Source organism: Choristoneura fumiferana, chromosome 21 (assembly GCF_025370935.1).
Source record: "Choristoneura fumiferana chromosome 21, NRCan_CFum_1, whole genome shotgun sequence".
In the NCBI taxonomy this organism is placed as follows: Eukaryota; Metazoa; Arthropoda; class Insecta; order Lepidoptera; family Tortricidae; genus Choristoneura; species Choristoneura fumiferana.
Window position 1 is genome coordinate 2,122,124 of NC_133492.1, and position 11,673 is coordinate 2,133,796.

Here is an 11,673-nt window from a genome sequence, read left to right on the forward strand (position 1 = left end):
CCCACATCACACGACCATAATGACACGAAATGTTAGCCACCCGTCACCCGAGCAGAGTAAGCTTGTTTTAGTCCTTGTTGAATAATGTACTATTATTCAAGTCTTCTAGAATTCCCGTGGGAATTAAATAAAACACCAGAATTTCAACTTTACTACCAGATTCAATGTTTCAAGTCACGTGATTCCGTGGGAAAGATAAAGCAAGGAATAATCCAGGAGGAAACGTTTTTTGTCGGCTGCTTTTTTTTAATAACGAGTACGGTCGTCTTGAGGTGCTACACCGAAATTCGAAAATCGAAGTTCGTGTCATTCCGTCCCTCTGACACTTATACTATTTAATATATGAGAGGGACGTACTTGATTGACGTCGTTTAAGGAGAAATGTGGCGTAGCGTAAGTAGACGTGACCACAAAATACAATGTTCTGAGAAGAACAGGGGCGCTACTACTAAAACTCGCAAATCGATGTTCGTATAAAACACCGTCCCGCATAACACCGTCGTCTGAGTATTTGATCTTAATTTCAGCTTGATACCTCTACGGGTTCCGGAGAAAAATAGTCTTGACAGACAGACAGGCATACGGACAGCAGAGTGATTCTATAAGGGTTTCGTTTATTCCTTTTGGGTCACGGAACCGTAAAAACCAATAGTATTCGAAATATGTTACCAAATCAGCATTTAATAATAACCAACATAATTAAATTTTAACTTAAAGTAGGTTAGATTATTATTTCCATACAAAACTTCCAGTTTCGCTCGAAGAACAGATAACCGTTCGGAGAGAAAAGTTCTTGAGTGGCGACCGCGAACCGGAAGACGAAGCGTTGGCATTCCTCCCACTAGGTGGACGGACATCGTGAGGGTGGTGGGCCGGTGGATGCAACTGGTGAGTTGTCGTTCATTGTGGAGTTCTAAGGGGGAGGTCTTTGTTCAGCGGTAGACGTCTTCCGGCTGATGATGATGAAAGCTTCCAAGGGTTAGGATCCGACGGAACAAGGGCTATTACCTGTCGACGGAGATGCAGACGAGCACGTTAGAGGAGAGGTAGAGGCCGAACGCTCGCAGCACCAGCAGCAGCTTGCAGCACAGGTTGCCCGCCAGCCACGCGTTCGTGAACTTCCAGCCGATCTGGACCACGGAAACAGAATGTATGTATTTATGGGGTGTGTAATCCATACTCATATTATAAATGTGAAAGTGTGTGCCCGTGTGTTTGTATGTTTGTCCGTCTTTCACGCCGTAACGGAGTGACGGATCGACGTGATTTTTGGCATAGAGATAGTTTATGGGCTCGAGTGTGACATAGGCTACTTTTTATCCCGGAAAATGCACAGTTCCCGAGGGAACAGCGCGCGATAACAGAATTCCACGCGGACGAACACGCGGGCAGAATAAAAATAAGTACCTACCACGGGACACTTGACACCAATGAGGGCTAACGCCGCTAGAGGCGCTAGTGTAGCGAGAGGTCTCCGAAATGTCAAATGTTAGGTACTGTTTTTGGGTGAGCTTTTAGTTTAATTAGAATAATTTGGTGAGTATTTTGCAGTACCTGAAATTAATTATGGCAAATATGCGTTACGGTACGGGGTAATGAACGTCTGTTTTGTCTTACGCAACACTGTGGCATGCTCGATATTTTTGTACGGTATTTAAATGTTAACTTTGTTTTCACGCCGTAATAACAAACTAACCACTATATACTTCAGGCATGACCTTTGTCTACAGTGGCGCCAACTGGTGAGCGTGAAAACTGTAGCCCTTATTGACCGGCTCTTGCCATCGCTTTCACCATCTCTTTCTGTCACCATCTTACACCGTTAGACACAAAGAAGAAATAATGAATGCGATAGCAAGCGTCTGCACGATAGACAATACGGCCTCGTCCCAAAGTAAGTAAAACTTAGAGAGCGGCGGGTTGTAATATTCGAGCTAACATGAAAGAGAGCACACAGAATACCGCGCGGGAAATAAGCGTGGCACGGTATTCTGTGTAGCCTATATAACGATATAAGCATGTAAGTTTACTGTCACAGGAGTACCGTTACCCGACGTCGACGTAACTTTAAAAGGCCTTGAGGGACGTTAAGGTATTTAAGAAGTCCTTGTTGACCTCTTGCGAGTAATGGAGAAGGGACGTGGACATCAAGATGTATCGAGATACGTGTTTGGTTCTAAAAGTCATCCACACACACACACAAACATCACGCCTGTATTCCCAAATGGGGTAGGCATCCAGTAGGGCTTTTTAGGATTCCGAACGCAAAGGGTCTGATAATAAAATGAAATGAGAGCGTCTGTTTGTTGCTGGCAGCTTTTTACCTCTGACACAAATAGGGGTGTTATAAATTTACGCCAATGTCTGTATGTGGCATGATGGCGTCGTAGCTCTCGAACGGGTGGAACGATTTCGATACGGTTTTTTTTACATAAAAGCGAGTTTATTTGCGATGGTTGTTAGCTATGCTTGTCAAAAATTGGTTAAGCGGTTTTTGAGATATTGAACTTTGAAATAACAATGGTTTTTTTTTTTCAAGTTATACTTGAAACGTTTAGGTAATTAGCTAAATGTAAACAAACTTCAGCTGCGAGATTTGGTACATTCAAGGATTTTAAACATTTTACTTATCATAGTAATACAAACTAGACTAGAGTATTTCAATACAGAAAAAATTAAATGTTTAGATAGTTTAATGGCGGAATTTCAATTTGTTTTGTTTACATTTAGTTAAATACCTATCCAAACCAAGTATAGGTTGTAAGTACGGAACCCTAAAAAACAAAGATAGCGAGTATTAGGACAGTGACGGCACTCACAGCTTAAATTGGACCTTGACTATGCAAAGTAGCACTTAAAATGAAATGGTCCTTTCATTTTAAGTGATACTTACTGTTTGATTTTAAGCTTTTGTTCCCATCAAATAATCAAGCAACGAAAACAATTTTAAGTGGGAAAATCACCGCGAGTTTTCCGAGGAATTAATAAGGAAAAAAATGTTAATATAGATCTAAATACGCGTCCTTTCGATCAAGTACCTGGAAAAATGTTATGTTGTTCTGGTTCTGTTCAATGCAGATTTTAATTAAATAAGTTTAACTGGCTTTTGGTGGTGTATCTCTTCCACCATCAAGAGACCCATTTGCTCAAGTTTGCCATCCAAGTAAAATAAAAAAAATAAAAAAATTTATAAAAAATTTAAAGTTCAAGCGGGAAAATTCAACGCTGATTTTCCGATTAATTTAATAAGAAATTCTTAAATTTTTTGTTTTTTGAAAAAAATTGTTTAAAGTGCATTTTCATTAAAATCGAGCCCCCCCCCCCTCTAAAATCTAAACCGGTGGGTGGAAAATTTGAAAAAAATCAGGATGGTAGTACCTAAGTATATCAAACTTACAAGGAAAACAAATGCTGGAAAATATGTTATGTTGTTCCCGGGGGGTTGTGCTAGTTCTGGGTTCAATGCATATTACAAGATTTTAATTAAATAAGTACTTAGCACCGCCACTTTGTCCAAATTAAAAAAAAAGTTTTGCTAGGTTGTGCTAGACTTGTGCTAGCTTGTGCTGTTATCAGTTTTTCGATATCGCTTATAATTTACAAAATGGATAACAGCACAAGCTAGCACAACCGTAGCACAACCTAGCACAACCATTTGTTTTTCGAATTTCCAAAATGGCGGTGCTAACTTCACTCACATGAATTATTAGTAGTTTAAGAGTAAATAGCAGCCTAAGGTATAAAATATACCTAAACTTGGACTATTGAAAAATTATTTGAATTTTAGAAAAATATTACTTAATTTTTACGTCATATCTACGGAACCCTATTTTAGGCGTGTCCGACACGCTCTTGGCCAGTTTTAACTGGATCCATCCGTCCGGTTTGTAGTGGCAAAACCGTACAGCACATTTCGAACGGATCGGATTTTTGCGGTATCTTACAAACCGAATGCTCATCTGAAACCTACCACATCAGCATGTAACTACAAAACGTATCCCGCAGAAACGGAATCCGCAAAAAACGGGACGTTACCGTGGGAAAGGGCTCTTATAGGATGACATTCCTATTCGTCTGTCTATCTATCTGTCCGTCTATCAAGATCCTTTAACTCAGAAACACGTCGAGGTATCGAGCTGAAATTAATATCCAATACTTCGGTTTGCATTAGCATGTCTGCTCTACTAAGGAAAGAAAAAAGAAATACTAATTTCCATTTTCATGCCTTTAAAGAGACTTTCGAAGTAGCTCCTTTGGCAGTACAAAGGAGAGAATTATTAGTATGAAAAAAAGGAACTACAGGAACCACTCGTACTGCTAGTACCTAATACGAGCACTAAAGAAAGTTGAAATAGCTGTTTCACTACTTTTTATTTTACTGAGCCATTATAAGATTACGTAACTCTCATTTGTATGGACGGAACTCTCAAAACATGAGAAAGGTTCACACTCGACCGACTTGTTTTGTATTTCAAATAAAGTAATTTATTTTTTCTTGAAAAATACTCGTGTACTTTTGAGTAGGTAAGTAAAACAACTCAAGACCATTTCTGCTTCCGGAATCTAATCAAAACTTCGACGCAAAAGTTATGAGTGTTAGAGCAGTTATAAAGGACATCAAACCGAGTTATTTGAGTAATTTTCTATTAAGAAATCCGAAAATTACTTTTACTCAAATATCTGACGTATTTTTTTATCTGTTACTAGGGAAACGTTGAAGGCGCAAGAGCACGTGGCAGGTCACCCATGCGTTGGCCGGTTAAGTTAAAACTACACTCAATCCACTGCACGAATGTTCGAGAAGGGCTGCAGCCCTTCGTACTCCAGTACGGGAGGAATGGCGACAGACTGGGAAGCTTGCCGCAACCCCTGAGGCTCATAATATTACAAGCATGTATGTATGTAAACTCTTTATTATACAAAAGAAACGAAACATAACACAATTGACAAACTTTGAGATACTTGTACAAGTTTCACCTGTCCCGTTGTCTGTCTGTCTGTCTGTCTGTAATCAAATCTTGCAAGTTAAATTCGACCAACTTACAATAGTTCGATTGATTCGAAATTTTATATTCTTATGTAAATTGCGTGTCAATACAATAATCTGGTAGTGACATCCTGGTAGTCCGGCCAGGATCGTCTCCATAGGACGGAACTCTTCAACGGTTAATGGCATCGACTTGAAATTTGGTATGCAACAGATGTATGTACAGTCAACAAAAAGTACAGTCAGCAAAAAAAGCTTGTATTCAAAATGTTTTTTTTTCTAAAAACTTATTGTCTAACTTACTTCTTTCTTTTTCGATCTCGCGCCAGGGCCATCAGTATTGCAAACGTAATTAAATTAATGTCCTACCACCAGCGGTATGACGCCGCAGGTGACACAGACGTAAGCGACAGAGAGATGCGTCATGAGCAGGTCCACTCGCGTCCGTCTCCTCCGGCCCCGCGCCAAGGCCATCAGTATTGCACACGTAATTAATTTAATGTCCTACCTCCAGCGGTATGACGCCGCAGGTGACGCAGACGTCAGCGACAGCGAGATGCGTCATCAGCAGGTCCACTCGCGTCCGTCTCCTCCGGCCCTACACCAGGGCCATCAGTATTGCAACAGTAATTAATGTCCTACCTCCAGCGGTATGACGCCGCAGGTGACGCAGACGTCAGCGACAGCGAGATGCGTCATCAGCAGGTCCACTCGCGACCGTCTCCTCCGGCCCTACACCAGGGCCATCAGTATTGCAACAGTAATTAATGTCCTACCTCCAGCGGTATGACGCCGCAGGTGACACAGACGTCAGCGACAGCGAGATGCGTCATCAGCAGGTCCACTCGCGACCGTCTTCTCCGGCCCCGCGCCAGGGCCATCAGCACTGCTAGGTTGCCCAACGCCCCTGATGACAAAACATATCCTGTTAATTATGAATTCTTGAAAAAAGTAACCTTTTGGAGTTTGGAGTCTGATCAGCGGGTCCAAGAAGTATAACACAGAAGTATATAAATACATTTTTTGTACTGATTTGTAGAGTGCAATAAATAATATATGTATTGGATTGTATAAATATGGTCCTCCGTAAAGTAAATCAATAACTTGAATCAAACTGAACCAATCAATAACTCGGGTGTCGTTTATTTAGTATAAAAACTTTTTGTATACCTAATGTCAATGTTCCGGTTAATACAATAACCCATAAATATCATAATAAACGAGTAGCATAACAAAAAAATGCATAGGTATAAAAGCATAACGTTTACATTACATAACATTCACTTAGCATAGCTCTACATTTGACATAAGGATCAGATGTCTAAGATTTAAGTATAAATAAGTTAAATAAAATAGAGCAGAGACATGCTATTGCATACCGGAGTATTGGATATTAATTTCAGCTCGATACCTCGACGTGTTTCTGAGTTAAAGAATCCTAATAAACGGACAGATAAAGACAGACGCACGAAAAAGTCATCCTATCCTATGCAGATTTAGTTAAATAATTTAAATTCTGCATTTCGTTTAAATATGCGAATATGCAAAGTGAAATTACCTAGTACAATTGATGCATAATTACTAGCATTACACATCCCAATAACTCAATATTCACCGGGCTGCCGAACGCTACATGCTTGCTACTACGTTATACGTTACGTTAGTATCGTGATGACCAAATTGGCAAAGCTTGGTACTTTAACTGCAAGGCACTGCAGCTGAAGATATAGCTTACTCACAACTGCTTCTTTCACAAGTTACAGTCAAGGGCAAAGATATCGATACGGCCAAAGTTACAAAAAGATGTATACACGACTTTATGCACTTAATATTAAGGCCGTGTATACATATTTTTGCAACTTTGGCCGTGTATATCTTTGCCCTTGACTGTACATAACAAAAATTTCACTCCATTGCGCTCGGATAACACACAGTGTCACAAATAACTAAATGTGGTGCCAGCATAAAGTATGTAGGCAAACAAGTATGACCTTTACTTTAGTTCGGGCATGTACAAACTTTGATGTGGGCAGTAACATAGTCTCTTCAAACATGACACGCTGGTTTCATCCCACACTAGATAATCTACTCTTGCCCTACGGTCAGACTATGCTCGTCGGACCACACCCCGATCTATGGTACCTATTATACTCTAACTAATTGAATACCATCGCATTTCATTCATTCTTCGTCTCCGTTCATTTGTCAGTCCGTCAATCAAGCAAGACCCTTTCTATCAAGATAAGATATTAAGGCAGTTGTCTCACCGCCGGCGAGGAAACGATTGGCTATCGACTATTTTCTCGCTCAAGAAACGAACAAAAGATATAAGATCCTGTGTGAGTATAAAAGACACATATATTAATAGTTGATCGCTGGCGGTTCACACTGCCGGCGAGGACTCGCTCTTACATCATTTGTCGCAGCGACAAGAGCTAAGACTCGCTGAGCTATAAAACTAGCTCAGCGATACTCGCTCAGCGCTGTTAGCTTGGCGGCCGCCCGGCTCGAGCGAGTAGAGCGAGTAATCGCCCGTCGTGCTCGAACACTCGCTTCTCGCTGCTCGCCCACTCGTTTCTAGTTACTCGCTCTGCTCGCTTCTCGCTCATCGTCGGCGGTGGGACAAGTGTCTAAGATAAGATCAATTACGTATTACGTAAATACGTATTCTAATAATTAGTTTCGGACGCAACCTGCGTCGATACCGTAGCCCCTTCACATCTCCAGGGTACAACTAGAAAAGCTGACGCAAAGGCTGAAGCGGCCGAGGGCAGGAAAATATTAAAATACCAGGGTCTCGGTTCAGCCTACAATTTCGTTGCTGTCGGATTTGAGACCCTGGGTCCTTGGGGTCCCGGCGCACAAAATGTAATTAAAGAAGTGTAAAAGCGCCTGGTCGACACTACTGGAGACCAAAGGGCTGGCAGCTATCTCTCTCAACGAATCGCCATCGCCATTCAACGAGGGAATGCTGCCAACCTCTTGGGCACCATGCCACGGGGGCCTTTTTTTATTTAGATTTAATTTCGTGGGAGTTAAGTTTTCTAAGTTAGGTACTTAGTTAGTTTATAGTTATGTTTTATACGGTTATTTTTTCTTAAATTCTTTTATTTAATTATCATATTATTGTAAATATAAGCTTGCTATCCCTTGAAGCAGTGAAAAAATAAATTTTCGAAGTCATCGCTAGTAAGGGCGCAGGCTGAAAATCAGTGCTGCAAGTTTTTTTCTTTTGCCACCAGCCACCTGCTTACGTGTATTTTTTATTTGTGTCGTCCTGTCTTATTTTCTGTGGCAATTAATGATTTTATAGTTATTATTATTATTAAAATCAGGTCGTCGATTTACATGCGTCTCTATCTGTACCAATTTTCACGGACGGGCAGAAAATGAAATTGTGGAAATCGCTTTACGTTGAACTTTACGAACACCCGACACCAAAATATCATTAGTCAGATATCGCTGGTGTTGGCTTATTGGGCGACCCACGCCGTCAATCAATAGGATTACTAACTATCTATCTACTAACCTATCGGATTACTAACTAGTATCAAAATTCAGTCCCATTTCCGAGTATAGAATAGTAAATAACAGAAACGGATCAAATCGCTAGATAAATACTCAGGTTTCAGGACAATTTGGACATTAATTGACCTAGTCCCAAACTAAGCAAAGGTGTGGGCACTATGTGGGCGGTAACGGATAAGTAACACACGTATCTAGATAAATGCACGGACATATTAAATACATACAAGACTAGACCACAAAACGTTCGTATTTTTCACACAATTATCTGCCCCGACTGGGAATCGAATCCGAGACTTCAAGTTTTGCAGTCAGCACTGTGTAAACAAATCTTATAGATAATTACTGTTGCAAAGTAATTGTTTAGAGTTTTCATTTTTTTAACCCCTCACGCAAAAAGAGGGGTGTTATAAGTTTGACCGCTATGTGTGTCTGTCTGTGGCACTGTAGTCCTTAAACGGGTGAACCGATTTAAATGCGTTTTTTTTATTTGAAATGAGGTTTCCTAGCGATGCTTCATAGACATGTTTCATCAAAATCGGTGTAGATACCTATTGAACTTTGAAGTGACAAAGTCGGAGGTTTTCCAACTTTTCGTTGGCTAGGTTATTTTATAGTTGTTTATAGTTTAAATACCATGAATATCGTGATCAATGAGCAATAATGAGCATACCTGCAAACAGCAACGTAGCGTACACTGCCAGCACGACACCAGCGCCATCGCCCGTCTCCACGCTCAAACTCGCGTTGTACAGCGTGCCGGACTCGAAGTAGTCCCAGAACTGCTTGTCTATGGCCGCCGTGGCCTCCACGAAGGTTAGGTTGTCCATCGTTCATAGGTTTTGATTTACGTCTCCATAGCTTCATTTATTCAATAAATAAATATCATGGGACACTTGGCACCTATTGACCTAGACCCCATACTAAGCTAAGCTTGTACTATGGATAAAGATACTTATATAGATAAATACACACTTAAATACATATTAAACATCCATGACCAGAGAACAAACATTCGTATTATTCATACAAATATCTGCCCCGGCCGGGAATCAAATCTGGGACCTCAAGCTTCGTAGTCAGGTTCTCTAAGCACTTGGCCATCCGGTCGTCCAATTGTTTCTAACGATATTAAAATATAAGCTACCCAGGAGCTATTTACCCTAGGGCCAAGGGCCATGGCCTAAGACGGCTTCGGGGGGCGGTAAAGCACCTATTACAGGTTTTTTTCTTAAATGAAATAACCTACTTTATCGTCACTTAATGGGGCGGCAAAGCTGCAGGCCTGGGGCGCCAAATCTTTAAATACACCTCTGATACTAACCCCATCATTATTTGTATTCGTCACGTATAAAACTATCTTGATACCTTTCCCATCAAAGTCAAAGTCAAAATATCTTTATTCAATTTAGGCTATAACAAGCACTTATGAATTTCAAAAAAAAATCTACCACTGGTTCGGAAAAACCTCTGCTGAGAAGAATCCGGCAACAAACTCAACGAGGCATATATATTTTTTAAACAGATTTACAATTTCAACACAGATACTGAATAAAAAAATCTAGTAACTTTTTAGTTTGGCAAGTAACTTTAAAAGTGCTTAAATTGCTGAAAACTCGCCATACATGAAAAATTTATTCCCCCAAAATATAGCTACCCACTTGAAAAAGCGAGAATTTACAACTACTGCTGAGAGAACTAATACCGAGACATTTAGACGCTGCTTGTTAAGTGCTGAATGCCTGGAGTGAAGTGCACTCAAAACTAGTTCAAACTGCCTTTAATATTTTGCAACGTATATCTAAGTGGTTTCTTTGCTTTCGGCGTCGAGACTCTAGGCCCTTATGGTAAGGGTGCGCTGAGCTACACAGGGAGCTCAGCAATAGGTTAAGGGAGGCAACAGGCAATCCTCGCGCCGGCAGCTTTCTCGCGCAAAGAATCTCAATCGCAGTTCAACGCGGGAATGCTGCCTGCGTGATGGGCACCATGCCAAGAGGCCCACCTCTCTTTTTTAATTAAAGTTTTAGTTTTAGTTATTTTAATTAAATAGTAGCTTTAGTCCTATGGTTATTTTGTATTACTTCATATTTCTTGATAAATTATATATATTTTTAGTGGTTTTATGCTTTTGTCGTTCTACGAGCGTTTCAATCGCTATCTATCAGTTCCCTGTCGCATTTAAATATTGAAGAAATGAGAGATCGTAAGTGAGCAAGAAATTTGAATGTATTGTAATTGTATTGTAATTGTACCGTAAGCACACCATATCGTTTTATAAAATACTTCCATTCACCTGACTCATTTTTAGAGTAATGGCAAAAACGGAACCCTTATAGTTTCGCCATGTCTGTCTGTCCGTCTGTCTGTCCGTCCGCGGCTTTGCTCAGGGACTATCAATGCTAGAAAGCTGTAATTTTGCACGAATATGTATATAAACTATGCCGACAAAATGGCATAATAAAAATTAAAAAAAAAAAAATTTTTGTGTATCTCCCATAGACGTAAAGTGGGGCAAATTTTCATTAAAATCGAGCGTCCGTCCCCCCCCCCCCTCTAAAACCTAAGCCGGTGGGTGGAAAAATTTGAAAAAATTTAGAATGGTAGTAAGTATATCAAACTTTCAAGGAAAACTATAACGGTTAAGTTTGCTTCAGAATTATTAGTAGTTTAAGAGTAACTTATAGCAGCCTAAGGTATAAAATATACCTAAACTTGGAAGATTCCGTATAAAATACGAAATCCTTAGAAAAATATTACTTATTTTTTCCTAATGGCTACGGAACCCTATTTTGCGCGTATCCGACTCGCTCTTGGCCGGTATTTTCAGTAGAAGCAACAGAAAACAGTTAGCGGTTGAAACGCTACCCATTTCTCCTTTCCAGTATACTCAATCAGGGTTCAAAATTTATCGAAAGGCTAATGGAATAATATAACTAAATAATAATAGGCCTTGACATCTTTTACAGATGATTGATTTAAGTAAATCACGACGACACATCGACATACTCATACTCATACTCATACTCTTTTATTGGTAATATCATTATTACATGTCATTTTGTTAAATTATTCTAATATATTCTAAGAACTAATTATTTAAATAATTTCAGTAAATAATAGCCGTTGGCTGAAATTTAAGGAACTCATCAAAAGTGTAGAAT

General features: G+C 40.0%; 1 protein-coding gene across 1 annotated transcript; it reads right to left on the reverse strand.

The window, feature by feature from the left end:
- Positions 1–1,004: 1,004 nt before the first annotated feature.
- Positions 1,005–9,435, reverse strand: LOC141440040 (adipokinetic hormone/corazonin-related peptide receptor variant I-like). Its single transcript, XM_074104498.1, has 3 exons — positions 9,186–9,435; positions 5,764–5,894; positions 1,005–1,130 (listed from the first exon to the last, which is right to left on the reverse strand). The coding sequence occupies exons 1-3, from the start codon at positions 9,340–9,342 to the stop codon at positions 1,005–1,007; spliced, it is 414 nt and encodes a 137-aa protein (XP_073960599.1). The 5' UTR covers positions 9,343–9,435.
- Between the last annotated feature and the right edge of the window lie 2,238 nt (positions 9,436–11,673).

Bases quoted from the DNA above. Each gene is read 5' to 3' on its own strand.
- LOC141440040 (XM_074104498.1), bottom strand. From the start codon at position 9,342: ATGGACAACCTAACCTTCGTGGAGGCCACGGCGGCCATAGACAAGCAG. The intron at 5,895-9,185 runs GTATGCTCATTA...TTTTGTCATCAG, and splicing joins CGCTACGTTGCTGTTTGCAG to GGGCGTTGGGCAACCTAGCA. The intron at 1,131-5,763 runs GTAGGACATTAA...TCCGTGGTCCAG, and splicing joins GCGGCGTCATACCGCTGGAG to ATCGGCTGGAAGTTCACGAA.